General features: G+C 38.0%; 2 protein-coding genes and 2 long non-coding RNA genes across 6 annotated transcripts in view; 2 read left to right on the forward strand and 2 right to left on the reverse strand.

The window, feature by feature from the left end:
- The window catches only part of LOC134201008 (uncharacterized), a 192,686-nt gene that overhangs the window by 161,344 nt on the left and 13,791 nt on the right, over nucleotides 1-17,551 (reverse strand). The gene's annotated exons all lie outside the window — the stretch shown is intronic.
- Nucleotides 53-9,125, forward strand: LOC101746098 (proton-coupled folate transporter). 2 transcript variants are annotated; one of them, XR_009976150.1, is made up of 8 exons: nucleotides 53-891; nucleotides 1,762-1,921; nucleotides 2,609-2,710; nucleotides 3,599-3,736; nucleotides 4,142-4,225; nucleotides 4,888-5,044; nucleotides 5,223-5,397; nucleotides 8,629-9,125. XR_009976150.1 is itself a non-coding variant. In XM_004924691.4 (7 exons), the coding sequence occupies exons 1-7, from the start codon at nucleotides 127-129 to the stop codon at nucleotides 5,341-5,343; spliced, it is 1,527 nt and encodes a 508-aa protein (XP_004924748.1). In that variant the 5' UTR covers nucleotides 53-126; the 3' UTR covers nucleotides 5,344-5,433. The 2 variants fall into 2 exon arrangements, 1 of the variants encoding a protein (XP_004924748.1); XM_004924691.4 differs by lacking the exon at nucleotides 8,629-9,125 and having other exon boundaries at nucleotides 5,223-5,433.
- Nucleotides 3,756-5,695, reverse strand: LOC134201007 (uncharacterized). 2 transcript variants are annotated; one of them, XR_009976153.1, is made up of 3 exons: nucleotides 5,521-5,695; nucleotides 4,852-5,028; nucleotides 3,756-3,930 (listed from the first exon to the last, which is right to left on the reverse strand). It is a non-coding gene; the product is annotated as an uncharacterized LOC134201007 (long non-coding RNA). The 2 variants fall into 2 exon arrangements; XR_009976154.1 differs by lacking the exon at nucleotides 5,521-5,695 and adding an exon at nucleotides 5,127-5,251.
- LOC101745861 (proton-coupled folate transporter) lies at nucleotides 7,889-17,109 on the forward strand. The gene is made up of 7 exons (XM_004924690.5): nucleotides 7,889-9,520; nucleotides 9,987-10,128; nucleotides 10,447-10,548; nucleotides 12,607-12,744; nucleotides 13,335-13,418; nucleotides 15,867-16,023; nucleotides 16,597-17,109. Exons 1-7 carry the CDS (start codon nucleotides 8,711-8,713, stop codon nucleotides 16,667-16,669), a joined length of 1,506 nt encoding a protein of 501 aa, XP_004924747.2. The 5' UTR covers nucleotides 7,889-8,710; the 3' UTR covers nucleotides 16,670-17,109.

Consider the following 17,551-nt stretch of genomic DNA (forward strand, 5'->3'; position numbering starts at 1 on the left):
TTGAAATACTGATAAGTACTATAACAGAAATGTTCTATCAATAAAACGAGTTAATATTTAGATTGCAAACATGAAACAAATAGACGACAATTCGTATATTCAGTCACGATCTCATTTCCAACGAAAATGGCTGAACTCGAACCACTAAAGGCAGAAGTCCCCGACAAAAAAACACTCAAAGAAAAATACCTTTACATTAAAGAAAACGCAACGGTCGAACCAGTTTTAGCTTTCTACGTGATACCTAGTGTTCTGACTAAATTAGCTAGCCAAAATCTTAGTCTTGATAAAGCTTGTCGAGTCAACAAGAACTACGGAGAGGAAATCTGTGATGCTCTTCTAAATAGAGAGGGAACAAAGTACTTAAAAGAAGAATTAGACATCCAAGAACTGATAGCTGGTATAGAAACATGGAAAAATGTATTATTAACAGCGATGCCAAGTTTCTTAATACTTTTTCTCGGAGCGTGGAGTGACAGAACGGGAAAGAGAAAAATGTGTATTCTCTTACCAATAATAGGAGAGCTTCTCGCATGTATCAGCAATTTGGTCAACACGTATTTCTTTTATGAGCTTCCGGTAGAAGTCATGGCGTTTTTTGAAGCTTTCTTACCGGCTGTTACTGGTGGGTGGGTTGCTACTTATATGGGAGTGTTCAGCTATATCAGTGATGCGTCCAGTGAGGAAACTAGAACATTTAGAGTGGGCATCGCCAACCTCTGTCTGACGGCTGGTTCTCCCATTGGATCAGTATTAAGTGGTATTATTTTGAAGCACGCTGGCTACTACGGAGTGTTTTCTTTGAGCTGCTTGTTATATTTTATTAGTATTATTTATGGTTTCGTGAACATAAAAGATAAAGTACAAAGTTTGCCGGAGAAAAATGAAAAGGTAGGTGATTTTAGTATTCGAAAAGAAATTATCAATTACGGACACGATCTGTTTATTTATATTTAGTTTATTCTGCAAAATTTAAGAAATTGAATAATTTTTTAATATACCCAAATGAAGTTCAAAAGAAATACTGTTTATTTTCTATTCAAATTAAGTATCAGTATAAAAATTAGGCGCTACTAAATTTATTTTGGAGCATTATAATCAAGCGGTAGCAGAAACTTATGAAAAATTCACAATGTGCGTTGATAATAAGTATAATTTCAATTAACTGTTGTAAGTAAACATTTGAGAATTCTAAGTACCTAGTTTATAGAGAGCAGCAGACACATTTATTACATCTTCCTATAACAATAAACAGTGGAGTCGCTTAAGCAGTTACTTCATTTTCAAAACCTTAAAATATCAAAAATCTTCCGAGAAAAAACACATTCTCCGTCCAAGATCTTACCTTTGCATGAAGAAATATTAACAATTTTTTTCCTAAGATTGTACGTCAGTCAGCGTCATCGATTGTATAAATATTTTGATATTTAAAAAGCAGGGTTGGCCTATTTCTGTTGCAAAGCTAATATGCTTTCCATTTTATTGAATCAAATATTTAATTTAAGTTAATAATTAGACTTCATGTCACAAGGTAGCTAGTATTCAACTAGTGTTGTATGTGAAAATATTACTTATAAAATAATACATTTACTGTCCAAAATATATTTTTTGTACTGACTTAAACCCACGATGTGCCAATAATACAGAACCTACTATCATTAATCGTTATTACCAACTTCCTCAGAGAGAAAGCCATAAACCTTCCACTTCAATACATACTAAGTCGAATCGAAGGACAATGCATCTTTTCAATACTTCCAGGAAGAAGCTAAGAGCCCGTGCGGCTTTCTTAAGTCGTTCTTCGACATAAAGCACGTCAAGGACACTTTAAACGTCGCATTCAAGAAAGGACCTAATCACCGCAGGACAAAGTCTATTTTGATACTGGCTATGATCGCTTTCATTTATGGATCTTCGACTGGTGGGCTTAATTGTTATTTTTATTTATGTAAAAATTTAAGGAGATACACAATTGTACATATTACATTCTAACTCAATGTCATAAGTAAGCTTGGTAGCATTCGCATAGACTTATTTATCATTGATAACCAAATCACGCAATTTTGTTAGCTTGTCCTTTTTCTTGTTACAATGTTAAGAAGAATAAATAAATAAAGAGAACTAGAAATAAACATAAATGTCATTTATAATAATAATAAAAAATTAAATTAATAATTTATTAAATAATTATTATAAAATGAAATTATAAAATTAATAAAAAACACTAAAAGGCGTAACATGCATGAATTATCTTGTTATGATTCTGCAATTGTTTTCGGAAAAACTAATTTTAAATTTAGAAAATTTTCGTAATAAATGAGCACAAATTAAAGCTCCTTAACATTATCATCAAACTTTTTCAAAGTAATTTTATTTCTTCCCTAAATTATTTATTTCTTTTTTTCATCAAAAAACAAAACTTTTTACTTGCCACATTTTTTTAAATGAAATCACCATGAAGTCGTTAAGACATAATAAACATAGTGATTACCCTAACATTTACAAATGACTAGGCTTTAAGCTCGTATTTTTAGTTATTCTTAACCTCACCAATAAGTTCATTAAGCAACCTAGGTACAATAATGGCATAGCACTATTATGGTTTCAGGTGAAAATACAGTGAAATATCTTTTCTGTCGCTACAGATTTAATTGGGATGCTCTGAACTACAGTTTCTACAACACGTTTTACATCTGCATACACTTATTGGGTATGTCCTTTTAATAAATCAAATTCGGATATATCAAATTCAATATGTCCAAAAACATTTATTATTGGTTTTGTCATTCGTAGGTACGATTAAAATCACTTTAGAATTTATTAAGGTGCGATTAGATATTTAGGCCACAAACTCGCAATTAGAATTTGGAAATATAGCTACGGAATACGGTGCAATAAATGCACAACTAACTGGAGTTTGAATAGCATTAGCAGTAAATTTTTATTATGTATACATATTCAATTTAAATCTGTTTAGATCACTTGCGTAAACATTGCATGGCATTTTATCAGGGTTTTTAGGAAATCGACACGGTCAGAGTACTGTTCAAATATGTGGCTAATTTAAGAAGAGATAATAATAAAGAGGTCTACCTGTTATTATGTGAGTGTCGGGGATTATTATTTAAACTGGAATGAAAAACTCATAATTTAGCAATATATTCAAGTAGAATAATTCTACCTGAATTATCTTTATTTTGACGTATGTCGAGACATAAAATAAGAGTTTCTGATCCTTACGATTAATGGCAATACTGGTAGAAAACTGACTGCTATTTGGCTGAGGCGACTACCAAAATATATACTTGCTCTAAAGCAAAAGAAAGTGGCTATAAGGGCTAACAGTTAATCCGATGTTACCAATTTGAGGATCTCATCGTCTATGGGCTCTATAACAACGAAAATTCCGCATACCTTGAGATAGAAGTTCTAAGACTCAGTTTTACGGTACAATGGTTACCCCATCCTTCAAACCAAAAGGCATTTCACGGCAGAAGTAGGCAGTGTGGTAGTTAGTACCTACTAGTGCAGGCTCAAAGACGCCCTGTATAAGTGAAACATTAAAGTATTGTCATATATATATCTTCTTAACTTTCAGGTGCATTCATTTCAATAAGTCTGTTTAGCCGCAGATTGCAATGGAATGACTCCGTTTTAGGACTGATTTCGAACTGTAGTAAAATAATTGGAAGCCTTGCTACTGGATTCGCTAGAAACACCCAAGAAATGTATATAGGTAAGATTGTGGATAACTCTTTACTTTTACTGTCCTGAAATTGCTTAGGGCATTTTTATTCAGTATGAAAATCACACGTAATTAATTACAATCTGAAATTAAACTCTGCTGAGTGTACACGCGGAAGAATTCTAAAGGATCTCAAAATTTCAATACTTTCCTGCCTGTATTAGCCAAAAGCACCCCGGCAATTTCTGCAATAAAGTAAACAAAAAATATACTATTATTCCCGTACGTTTGAGATTCAGATTTTATGTTCTTTTTTTTAATTTTTAATGTTCAGACTCCAGGGACCAGTTGGATTTTGAACTCTTCAAGCCTATCATGCCTAGAAAAAAGCAATATAATAAACAATTCATTTTTAAGTAAACGTAAAAGGAAAGTAATCTCAATAATTAATTTCAGCTGTCGCAATAGAAACTTTCAATGCAACTTCTTTCACAGCCATGAGATCTATTTCCTCCAAACTAGTCTCAAGTGATGAACTGGGTATGTAAGGATTTTTTTAATGATTTCTAATTATTAAGGCCATTTCGAAGGTTTGTTTATTTTGGCGGTTATAATTTTCTCCTGGTTTTAATTTGTTTATTTATTATTTAATTTTATCATAATTGATAGCTTACTAGTATATAAAATATAGACTAGCGGTCTCAATACATAAGTGCGTATTAGTACCAAAACTATTTTGTAATTTTTTTTTTTTATTGCCCTTGTAGGCAGACGAGCATACGGCCCACCTGATGGTGAGTGGTTACCGTCGTCCATGGACTTCAGCAATGCCAGGGACAGAGCCAAGCCGCTGCCTACCGCAATGAATTAAAATGAATAGCCCGGTTATTTGCAAATAATTCCAATATTAATATGACAAAATTACCTATACCTTTAGATAAAAACAGCCCACTATTCCATTGACAGATGAACTAAGACAATTGACAGAATAGTTTGGATGCAAAAAATGAAAGTTTATTTACTGAGCTATTTGTTATATCCTGCAGTATATAAACAAGGACATACTAGCGCACCCTCATATCCTCAAAGCATTCCATAGACAATCCATTGACAATAACAACATAATAATATGCTTTGTCATAAATGTCTCCGACATTTAAATTTACCTTTATTTAAAATTACATGCTCATTTTTGCTTCCAGGAAAAATGATTTCAGTTTTTAATCTTATAGAAGTCTTGACGTCCATGACGTTTAGTCCGCTTTATTCTTGGATCTATATGTTCACCGTTAAAATAAACGCCGGTATTATTTATTACGTCAGCACTATTCTGGCTGTGCCACCTGTAATCATTTTTGGGTTTGTATTGCATAATAAAATTTCTTTATCATTAAAGTTAATTTGTATTAAATATAATATAATTAAGTAAAATACCCAATACCACAAACATTAAGACTCTAACAAGATATTATAATTATAATTATTTTATTTTTATGTTCAATCCAGAAAAAACATTAACTTGAAATTCTATTTACAGATGGTTCTACCTACAGCATAAAAAGAGTTGTCAAAAAACGAAATGTACCATTATTATTGAGCGGCTAGAGAAAACCGATATTGACAGTGACAAAATCAAATCAAAGAATGACAACACATGATACACAGAATCAACAAATAGAAATTTTGTAATAATAATATTTGGAGAATTCAAAGTAATAAATATTTATATTGTAAAGTATCATAATATGTGAAAACATCTTGTTTATTTAACTGAAAGCAACTATAAACTGAGTTGTAATTCTGAAGGGCAAGTGATGATTATAATTTAACCTTACACCAAAATTTCCTTAGTATGTGTTACATAATTTATAAACAATTGGTTTATTTAAATAAGGTGTCATTAGATACGTCTCCGTACTGCTTTTTCTTATATGTTTAAACCTCTTAGTAACTCAAGTGATTACATAAAAAGGATTGTACAGGTTATATATTTTTATCTATGCAATAGCCAACCGATATTATATTGCCATAGCCAACTATAAGGTTGGTCAAGAAAGTAGCTTTAACATTTTGTATGATATTTTCATTGAAACGTCAAATTATTATTTATAATTAATTCTAATATTATTTATTAATATTCAAACTAAATATCAATACCCATCCAATCTATAATCCGTATTCGATTTTTATTTTTATTTCTAAACGAGCTCTTCCACTAGAAATTCTATCTCAATGTTTTACAAAATGTCTTCAATCATCGCGAAATCTATTGATTGGATGGATGAGAACGAAGAGGATGAACGAATTTTCTCTGTACAACTTTCAGGTATATTGTTTAAGCGACTGACTTGATGGTTCAGTAGTTAGCGGCCGTGATTTTTACGCCGAGGGTCGTGGGTTCGATTACCACATCGGGCAAACATTCGTGTGATGAACAGATTGTTTACTCTTTGTTTGGCAGTTTATTATCTATATATCTACACATATATTTAAATGTATAATTATGTTTATCAGTCTGTGGTACCCCTAACATAGGGAATACTAAATTGGGACTGGGATGACCGTGCGTGATTTGTTCCAAGTTCTTTATTTATTTATTGACGTAATAATTTGTGTCAAGTCATTAAACGATTTCCTAGTTCTTCTTCACATACACGACCTTTGAAATTAGTACAGTAATGTACTTGTACTGTAATAATGTACTTAATTTATTAACATCAATTTGGACGATGATTATAATTAAAATCTAGGTTATAGCCAACCTAGTATAGGCGCCCAGATCTTATATGAGAGAGAAATCACAACTACTCTCCAGAGTTCATCCATGTATGTTAATAGATATATGTATTAGTATTTTATGTGTTTTCCGAAATTTCCTATAAAATTAAGGACTGATTAAATTCAAAGCAAGAATTATCTATTGTGACGAAACAGATAAAAGAAACACGATATTAATGTAATTTAACCAGATATCTTAATTTATACTCGTAGTATTAGATTTGGCAATTGCTGATAACACAGACTACACAAAAAATCTAGTGACATAAAAAGTCCGTCCATTCCAACCACTTCCTAACACTAGTAGAGATAGAGAGTATTCTTTATTGTACACCAAAAAATAAATAAACAATGCGATACATTAAATACAAAAAAAAGTTCAATTGGCGGTCTTATCGCTAAGAGCGATCTCTTCCAGACAACCATCAGGTGCACAAGAATTATTTGAAAACGAATTACGCGCGGTGTGCCAATCCAATGAAATATATACAAACATACACATACACACGTACATACATATATATGCATATACACATAAACATAGATACATATACCCGTATTCGTAGAATCATATTCAGTAGGAATTTTTTTATTGATTTTACTAATTTTTTACTGGTGGTGGTAGGACATCTTGAGCCCGCACGGGTAGATATCACCACCCTGCCTATTTCTACCGTGAAGCAGTAATGCATTTCGGTTTGAAGGGTAGGGCAGCCTTTGTACTGTTAAAACTGAGACTCAGAGCTTATGTCTCGAGGAAGGTGGCGGCATTTACGTCGTAGGTGTCTATGAGCTCCTATAACCACTTAGCACCACGTGAGCCGTGAGCTCACCCACCCTATTAAGCAATAAAAAGAAAATAAAAATAAAAAATAAAATGTTTAAACGCGGAAAAACCATACATAATTTTAATTATTCCAAAGACACATAATATTTGCCTCGGTACAGTGCGCAAGTAGAGTATCAAAGAACAAATATGCCGAGGATTGATTGTAATATCTTATTTACAGTCGCTATCTTTACATCACATTGCAGTAGCTAACCAAACACAGAACGCAAACATTAAGTAATTATTTTCAATTAAAATACATTTTTTGTACAGGAGGTTGCTATAAAAATTTAAAGAAATTTAAGTTCTTCAGAATCATCTTTTAAAGATTTTTTTAAATCATTCTTGTTCGTTTTTGTGTATTTTTTTAAGTTGATTTTCTTAATTCAATAGAATGAAATAAAATGGCTGACTTGTCCGTATGTGGGCTTAGTTCTTTTAAGCCATATGACAACATTTTTATAGGATTTCACCGTTGCTTACACGATTTGTTTGAGAAAACTTGTATATTTTTATTTATCATCACTGTAGGAAACGGACCATATTATTCTCCTGATGTTGAGTGGTTATTGTTGCTCATAGACATCAGCAATCAGAGGCATAGCGAAGCCGCTGACTAACAGAATTATGTTCTTGACGCATTAGAATTCATTAGATAGTGAATAAACTTATACAGTCGTAGCTTCCATTACTTAATCTATATACTTGAAAAAGTAATTTATTATTTTCACCTTTTTTCTGTAACTAGTATTTTGAGAACGGCAACATAATAATATTTTAATAAAAATGTGTGTCTGTGTCCGCCTATTTCCGCCGTGAAGCAGCAATGCGTTTCGGTTCGAAGGGTGGGGTAGCCGTTGTAACTATACTTGAGACCTTAGAACTTGTATCTCGAGGTGGGTGGCGCATTTACGTTGTAGATGTCTATGGGCTCCAGTGGTTACACTTAACACCAGGTGGGCTGTGAGCTCGTCCATCCATCTAAGCAATAAAAAAAAAGAAAATGGATAAATTAAAATTTAACTGGTGGGTAGACCTTTTGTAAATCTATTCCGGCACTACTATTCTGCCGAATTATACCGTAAAGCAGTCATGTTTTTTGGATCGCTGTGTAGGGTCGTCGTAATGCTGTACAATAGAGACTACAACTAATGTCTCAAGATAGGGTGTGTGCATTCACGTGTATGGGCTACGGTACCACCACTTAATACCAGATAAATTATGAGCTTGTCTAAACATTATATAGCAATAAAGTATATTTTAGTGTGAAACGAAAATTAATCACAAATAAAACGGAACAAGCTATATGTGAATGTGTCTATAAATTATTTTATAGGCACAGAGTGAAATGAACTCTCACGCGTGATAATGTTCTCGTATCAGTATACTTTAAGCTATCTCGAGACGAAGACAATAAAATGTCAAGTGAAAATACAAAGGAAGAAATCAACGAACAAGTACCAATTAATGAAAAAGATAATGTGAACAATAAAGACGAATTCGAGAATCGGAGTTTCTTTGATAAACTGTGCGAAATCAAATCTAACATAACAGTGGAGCCAATTTTCGCGGGATTAATTATACCTTCGACTTTGGCCAGATTGGCGATACAAAATTTGAATTTAGACAAAGCATGCCGCGTCAAATCACAGTTCGGAGACGTTGTCTGCGACGCACTGATCGAACGGAAAGGCAATTACACAACTCAAGAAGCCGAGATCCAGCAAATAATTTCACATATTGAATCATGGAGGACTATTATACAGACCGCCATACCCACACTTCTGGTTATCTTCATGGGAGCTTGGAGCGACAGGACGGGCAACAGAAAAATTTGCATACTCCTCCCAATCTTCGGTGAATTTATGGTCTGCGTGAGCAATGTATTGAGCACTTACTTCTTTTATGAGATTCCAGTCGAAACCACAATGTTCCTAGAAGCGATATTCCCAGCCATCACCGGAGGTTGGGTTTTAGTATACTTAGGAGTATTCAGCTACATAAGTGATATTACAGATGAGAAATCGAGGACGTTTCGAGTGGGCTTAGTGAATCTATGCTTGACGGCCGGAATTCCTATTGGTACAGCTCTTAGTGGAATTTTATTGAAATACTGGGGCTATTATGGCATTTTCTTGTCATCCGGCTCATTGTATTTCGCTACGTTTTTATACGGCTATTTCTATTTAGAAAGTAACACGAAGCCTAATGCTGGAAGCGATGAGGAGGTAAGAAATATTTTTAATAAATTCCATCTTAATATCAATTTAAACGCATCCATGGTGTAATTGATAAGACGCCCGAAATAAATAATTCAACTTGAACGTAGTTCAAATAGTTTTAAGGTTTATTTTCTAAATAAATACAATCATACCTAATATGATTGAACCACTTACAGACTTTTTGCCTAATTTACGGATCGTAGACTATTGGTGTAAGTCCTAGGCATTAGTCTAAGGCACAACCATCCTGTCTATCTCTGTCCAAGCATCTATTAGGAATAGAGCAACCGTATAGGTTTCTATCACGTTTAATTCATAACATTATATCTTAATCACACAACGAACTTGTTCAAACGTGTACTTGTTCATTCGTATTATCAATTTGCACCACAACTTGTATTGCATTTAGATTATTTCAAAAACAAACAAATGAGCTAACTTTCTTTAATAGTTTTTTTTATTTCCTTTTCAGCCTAAACCGGTATCTTGTTTTGATCTAGTATCGCTAGTGAAAGAAACTGTTTCTGTCGCTTTCAAGAAACGTCAAGGGAATTTTAGATCAAAAATAATACTGACTTTGTTAGTAGTCGCCATAATATATGGACCCGATCATGGTATGTACATTAACTTCTCTATAGAAGCATTTACGTGAGATGTCTTATTGGAAAGTATTTTTAAGGCAGATTATAGGAGACATTATAGAAGAGTTTATAGAAATTCTAATAGACAGGAGTGACATAGATAGCAAAAATTCCAAGTGGTCTGGTACTATGTAAGTTCCCAAAAACAGCGCAATGGAAATACGACCTTCAGAAATAAATTATAAGGTCGAAGTTTCTGTTGTTATATGCATTGAAACAATCTATCTCACCCATCAAATAAGTAACATAGGAGTTACTATTCCACTAAAATTTCTAAATGTCTGTTTATAGGTGAAAGAATAATTACGTATCTATATTTGAGATACAAATTAAAATGGGATGCAGTTAAATACAGTTTATATTCAACCTACAGTATCATTACACATTCTTTCGGTAAGTAATCCATTCTAACATTCCGTACTAGCTTTTTTACATTGTACATTACGGGGTCAAATACCCTTGTCAGCAGCAGGATGAAAAGTACCGTATATTCTTTCTCAAATGTCTATGTCAAAATCGGTTAAGCGGTTTCGGTTTGAAACCATAACAAACGTTACTATCGCACTGATATAATGACTTTATTTACCTACAATATTACTTCTTAAATCATAAATCATTTCTAGAATCATAAAAAATTAAAAGTAAAATTCATAATACGATAACATTTATTTCAACAGCCGATTTTAATAAAACAAAGCCTGTTCTCAATTTAACATCGGTTTACCGTCAAAAACTACATGAAAATCCGTTTCATAATTAACAAATAGACGGGGCAAACAAAGAATTATAAATATCCCTTGTTTATGTTCTATTACTCTTCTCCGATTATCTTTTTTCTATTATTAGTATTATTACGTTTCTTCAATATACAGGACACACCGATATCTACTATTTTACTGTACGTATTGATTAGTTGATATTCTCGGTATTAACAGAGAAGCTCAACACGGTCCGTCACAAAGTATGAAACCCTGATTTTATGGTAAAAATTTAACCCACAGACACAGCCCACTGAGCTTCTCGCCGTATCTTCTCAGTGGGTCGCGTTTCCGATCTGGTGATAGATTCTGCGAAGCACTGCTCTCGCTAGGGCCAGTGTTAGCCGGTCCGCGACGAGGATGACACAGCGGAACACACACTGGCGCGTTGCTCTGGATTCGACGAGCAACGCGCCGCCCTCGTCGCGGTCATTGGAGAGGACCTCTCGCTGCCGCGTGTCGTGGCTAGGATGCTCGGCAGCGACGAGTCCTGGAAGGCGATGCTCGATTTCTGCGAGTCCACCATCTCGCAGAAAGAGGCGGCGGAGCGAGAGAGGGAGAGAGGGAGAGCTCTTCCCTTTCCGCACCGATCCGTCGCCGTCGAGCCGGAGGCCGGAGGCGGGAATACGCCCGTACGTCCCGGCCCCTGTAGGTAGCAGCCTCTCCCCGGTGAAGGTCAAGGGGCGACCTGAGGGAGAAGAGGCCGCGCGGCGCGCTACCAGCACTCTAGCCCGCTGCCGTGGAGTAAATAGAGCGACCGGTCGACGGTGTATCGCGTCCCGACCCGGCAGGCTGGTTCTGGTCCAGCGGGGTATTCCGGGACACCAGCGGCACCGTCTGGGCGGCCTGACGGGCTGCCGTACCGAGACGGCCGACGTTTCAGAACCTTCGATTCGCCTCGAAGGCTCCGTCGGCTGGGCGTCCTTGGGGTGAGCCGCGCCGTCTGGTTGTAGTGTTCACCGCGGTAACCCCCCTACCTCATCCGGATTCTGACCTCGGAGGGGATCGGACGTCGGGTGTAAGAGTGCAAGGGAGTTGTTTTGTGGGTGGGTCCTAAAATCCTTGGGCCCGCGGTCTGCTCACAACACCATGCAGATCGTAGAGTCTCACATACCCTGCGCGCCCCTTTTGCGCGGGGACCTCGTAGGAGGTTCGGCCCTCTACCCGAAAAAAAAAAAAGGGCCAGTGTTAATAACACTACGGTTTGAGCCGAAGCTGTAATAGCCTCTCAAGGCTATCAGCATAGGTAGGTTAAAAAGAGAAAAAAAAAGAGAAAAATATTGTATGGCAAAAATCGAACGTGAAAATTTTATAAAGTTACAAAATGCTGGTGGTTGGCCTTATTGTAAGCCCTTACAGTAATATGCCAATTATGCTGCCTATACCTCCCACCATTTAATTACGGCAGTTTTATTCTAAAACTGGAATCTCAAAACATAATGAGCACTAGACTTGTATCAATAAGCGATAGGACTAGACAAGATCAACCTTTCATTAAATAGAAAAGATATTTCATTGTTTTTATGTCTATTGCAGTGAAAAGACCCTGCTGGCCTTTCCTTGTTTTAAATCTTTCTATTACAATAACAGGTCCTCAAATATCTTAAGATTGAATACTATAATAGTATTTAAAAATATTTTTTAATTATATTAATTAAAATATAAATATATAATACAGAAATATTTTTTACAGGGGCACTTATCTCCATCAGTATCTTCAGCAAGCGTTGGGGATTCCACGATTCAGTGCTATGTCTCATCTCGATCCTAAGCAAATTAGCTGGCAGTATTAGCATGATATTCGTCCAAACCGACTTCCAAATGTACACGAGTAGGTATTTAATCTAAAGAAAAAATTCGCAAGTGGTCGAGACTTATACTAAAAGACGCCTGTACGTGTTCTCATATCGGGCGATGCAATTAAGCCGATGTAAAAACCCCGCAGACAGCTAGATGCCAACTTTTTTTTTATTTATTTATTACACTTCATGTAAAATTTACACTGGCGGACTTAATGCCTAAGGTATTCTGTACCGCTCAACCAAAGGTAGTGCAGAGTAAATAGTAAAGAGTAAACTTTTTAAGGAACTACGTACTTACTTATCCTCGAATAATGATCACGATGAAGAGACAACAACGTGCAATCAAAAAGACCTATTCCTACTGTAAGGCAGCCATACGTTCCAGTAGGAAACAGTATGAAATTGCTGGGTAATATAATTGTAATTTCGACCTCACATTTCAAGGTAGATTGGAGCATTCACGTTGTATTATCTGTAGGTTCCGGTAATTACCCATCATCATAGTGTTGGCTTGTGCAAACGCCTATGCAATAAAATAGGATGATAAAACGCCTGCAGTAACCATATATGCAAATATGTTATATAAAAGTTTTAAGGTCCTTATATATTTTGTCCGCAGTTCCAATTGTGGAGATCTTGAATGCAACCACGTATACTTCACTGAGATCGTTAGCTTCAAAACTTATTCCTAGCGAAGAGATGGGTAAGGACAATTAAAAAAAATACACTTGTAGATAAACGTTATCGTATCGTTATCGTTATCGTGATTCAAATATAAATGTCAGGGTACGTATTATTATATATCAATTTGAGTGTTTTAAGAATTAATATGCTGTTTTATGTTTTGTCTATATAAGTTGGTGATGGTGGTGGTGAATTTAGCCCACTGCGTTTCTCGCCGGATCTTCTCAATGGGTCGCGTTTCCGATCCGATGGTAGATTCTGCGAAGCACTGCTCTTGCTAGGATCAGTGTTAGCAACACTCCGGTTTGAGCCCCGTGAGCTCACCTAGCCACGTTAGGGTGAAGCTGAAGTAGCCTCTCAAGGCTATCAGCATAGGTAGGAAAAAAAAAGGTGGTGAATCGTTTTCCCCGTTGGGCCATGGACAATTACATCATCTATTGAAGCTGCTTTTATCTATACGTATTATCAATTTACTTGGATAAAAATGATTCCATAGAGCCTTACCGTTCACAGGGGCAACGTAAAAGACACCAGACCGCGTGGAAAGCTGCCTATGCGAAGGACCGACCTAGTTATATCGGCAGATAACTTTTTTACTGATGGTAGGACCTCTTGTGAGTCCGCACGGGTACGTACCACCGCCCCGCCTATTTCTGCCGTGAAGCAGTAATGCGTTTCGGTTTAAAGGGTGGGGTATCCGTTGTAACTATACTGAGACCTTAGAGCTTATATCTCGAGGTTGGTGGCACAATTACGTTGTAGATGTCTATGGGCTCCTAACACCCTAAGTTAAATAACCATTTAACACCACGTGGGCTGTGAGCTCGTCCACCCATCTAAGCAATTAAAAAAGGCGGTTATATACATGAGTCAAGAGTGATACGACAAACACAAAAAAAACATGAATTTCATTATTTTGCCACTCAATAGTCTGTCGTATGGTAGAAAACTGCTCGGAAACTTTCGTACTTTTGCAAAAGCTTCTCAATGTCCAACGATAGCTGGATAAAGCTTTACCTTAATCGAATTAAATACGTGTGAGCGGTTAGATCTTCATTAATGCACTTTATCGATGCGTTGTTTTAAATTATTGCTATGATTTTTTTTTTATTTTTTTTTTTTTTTTTTTTATTTTTTTTTTTTTTTTTGGTCAGGAGGAAATCGCCGGACTTCCGCCCTTTTCTGGGGATACTGGGCGGGGTATGTCAAAGTCGAACTGACTAAAACCTCCTGTCGCTCAACAACCAACGTCCAAACCTCGCATGAGACAGAACTCATGACAAGGCAAAGGGGGGAAAGTGAAGCGTTTAGTGCGGAGCACATCTCTCCCATCACCCTCCCCCTCGGGACGCCGGACTGGCGGTCGTCGGCGCCACGACCACCAGCCCTCTCGGTCGGCAGACTGTCCGAAGCCCGCCTAGATGGCGCCGGTTAGAGTGGGTTACCCTACGGAATACCCCGCTGGGCCAGAACCAGCGTGGGTCGAGGATAGCCGGCCTTCCATCACCCGGATGCTCTTGCGTAAAACGCGTGCAGAGCAGCTTGCACGTCGTCTTCTTAGGCCCCCCTCGCCGGTCCCCAGACCGACATGTGAGGGGGACCCGAAACACTTAGAGGGCCAGGGCTTGGGCGAGATCCGCCTCCCTGGCCCCCGCTCAGCGGGGTATTCCGTAGGCGGGATTGTGCGTCTCTCACGCGCCCCGCCGCCTCCTTCTGCGAGATGGTGCACTCGCAGAAGTCGAGCATCGCCTTCCACGACTCGTCGTCGCCGAGCATCGATGCCACAACACTCGGCAACGACAAGTCGGTTCCTATTTTTGCGACGAGGACACGGCGCCACCCCTCCCATGCGGGGCAGGCGACGAGCGTATGCTCTGCCGTGTCCAAGTCGCAACCACAATGGTGGCACTCTGCCGTCGGCTCGGCTGTGATCCGGTGCAGGAACTCACCGAAACAACCATGCCCAGTGAGCACCTGCGTAAGCCGGAAAGTGAGGCGTCCTCTGTCACGATTCACCCAATCCACAAGGACCGGGCGAATCGCCTCGACGGTCCTACGACCAGCCGAAGGATCAGCCAGCCGTCTGGACCATGACTCCAGCACGGACCGCCGAGATTGGGCCCTCCGTGCTCTGACCACACTGGGGCTGGGACGCGCCACGCCCCGGGCACGAAGTTCAGCCCGCCACCTATAGTCAGCGGCGAGCGCCTCCGCTTCCAGAACCCAAGGCGGCGTCCCAGCCAGTACACACGCCGCCTCAAAGGAGATGGTGCGATAACCACGGATGACCCTGACCGCGATGGTGCGTTGCGGCCGTTGCAGCAGCTTCGCCACCCCCACGGCCAGGGACTGGCCCCACACGGGCGCCCCGTATAGGGCCATTGATCGCACCACCCCCGTATAGAGACGGCGCGTCACCTGGTCAGGCCCGCTATGATAACACTAATGTGTTTTCAAATATTTTCAGGTAAAATGAACTCTTTGTTCAGTCTGGTGGAGACATTGGCAGCTCTGGTTTTCGACCCCACATATTCGACGATATACGCGCGTACTGTATCAGTATTCACTGGAGCCGTGTACCTTTATAGCTCCCTCATGAGTATTCCAGCTATAGCCATTTTACTGTAAGTCTAGTTTCCAGATGTAATGGTTGAAACCAGTACCCAAAGTGGGTGGCGTCAGTCTTTTTCGTGGAATTCGGTAACCACTAACCCAAGTAGGGCATATCCTAGCTTGGTCTGTTTAAAGTAGTCAATAAATATTGCTTTTTTTTTTATTGCTAGATAGTTGGACGACCTCACAGCCTACCTGGTGTTAAGTGATTACTGGAGCCCATAGACATCTACGACGTAAATGTGCCACCCACCTTGAGATATAAGTTCTAAGGTGTCAAGTATAGTTACAATGGCTGCCCCACCCTTCAAACCGAAACGCATTACTGCTTCACGGCAGAAATAGGCAGGGTGGTTGGTACCTACCCGCGCGAACTCACAAGATGACCTTACCACCAGTAATTATGCAAATTACAATTTTGCTGGTTTGATCTAATCTAAAATGGTAGTTCAGCTAGAATGGTTGGCTAAATCCTTAGGCACGTCATCGCCGTGATGACATAGTACCTTTCAGACTTCATCTCATTGTTTACGTTTGTTCCTTTTGGATTGTTGACATAAAATAATAATTGAATCTCTTTACAGATGGATCTTCATAAAACATAGGCTGGAATTACGAAATCCCGAGAAAGAAATTGAGCTGAATAATAGTTCCTAACAATACCGTATCTACTTAAACTACATATATCAACATTATTAGACGACTAGTGCTAGATACAATAGGGAACAATTTTTTGTTAAGGGAAACGATTTCGAAGCTGAAACGACAATAATCAACCTCAAGTGCAATATTAAATATCTGATTATGTTAAGCTAGGCTTAAGTGCTATTTCATTTTAGCAACTTAATTCACTCGATATTATCTATAGCAAAGACAGTATGTTTTAATCAACCTATACGTGAGTCAGCCGCATTTTTTTATTGTTAAAAATTGTTTACATTGCATAATTTATTAGCGACATTTCTACTAAGACCAGTTTTATTATTTTATCGTATCGGAAATAAGCCATACTACTTTTTATGAGTCACTCAAGTTGGCAAATTTTATTACATTCACTAATAGTTTTAAACATAGCTCTAATAAATATGTTTTTGTTATTAGTAATCTTTTTTTTCCTACCTATGCTGATAGCCTTAACAGGCTATTTCAGCTTTTTTTATATATCTTCACCCTAGCATGTAGGTGAGCTCATAGGGCTCAAACCGGATATGTTGCTAACACTGGCCCTAGCAAGAGCAGTGCTTCGCAGAATCTACCACCGGATTGGAAACGCGATCCACTTAGAAGATCCGGCGAGAAACTCAGTGGGCTGTGTCTATGGGTTAATTTGCTCGTCGAGCCCTTCTTCGCAAGCAACGGGTTCGACTAGGACGGTGACCGGAGCTTGTGGTGCCTAAAAGCACCGTTAATGGATCGCGAGGATCCGTAATGACGTGTTTTGGGTGACGTCGACTGTTTACCTCCGGTTTGAGCCCCGTGAGTTGTAGGTGTAGGTATAGGTGAACTTCACGTTAGGGTGAAGCTGAAATAGCCTTTCAA

This window comes from Bombyx mori, chromosome 22 (assembly GCF_030269925.1).
Source record: "Bombyx mori chromosome 22, ASM3026992v2".
Lineage (NCBI taxonomy): Eukaryota > Metazoa > Arthropoda > Insecta > Lepidoptera > Bombycidae > Bombyx > Bombyx mori.

What these genes read in the sequence shown, in the direction of transcription:
- LOC101746098 (XM_004924691.4), top strand. Translation starts at nt 127, where the DNA reads ATGGCTGAACTCGAACCACTAAAGGCAGAAGTCCCCGACAAAAAAACA. An exon ending in CATCTGCATACACTTATTGG is followed by an intron (nt 2,711 to 3,598) that starts GTATGTCCTTTT and finishes CTTAACTTTCAG; the next exon opens with GTGCATTCATTTCAATAAGT. An exon ending in CACCCAAGAAATGTATATAG is followed by an intron (nt 3,737 to 4,141) that starts GTAAGATTGTGG and finishes AATTAATTTCAG; the next exon opens with CTGTCGCAATAGAAACTTTC.
- LOC101745861 (XM_004924690.5), top strand. Translation starts at nt 8,711, where the DNA reads ATGTCAAGTGAAAATACAAAGGAAGAAATCAACGAACAAGTACCAATT. An exon ending in TATCATTACACATTCTTTCG is followed by an intron (nt 10,549 to 12,606) that starts GTAAGTAATCCA and finishes TATTTTTTACAG; the next exon opens with GGGCACTTATCTCCATCAGT. An exon ending in CGACTTCCAAATGTACACGA is followed by an intron (nt 12,745 to 13,334) that starts GTAGGTATTTAA and finishes TTTTGTCCGCAG; the next exon opens with TTCCAATTGTGGAGATCTTG.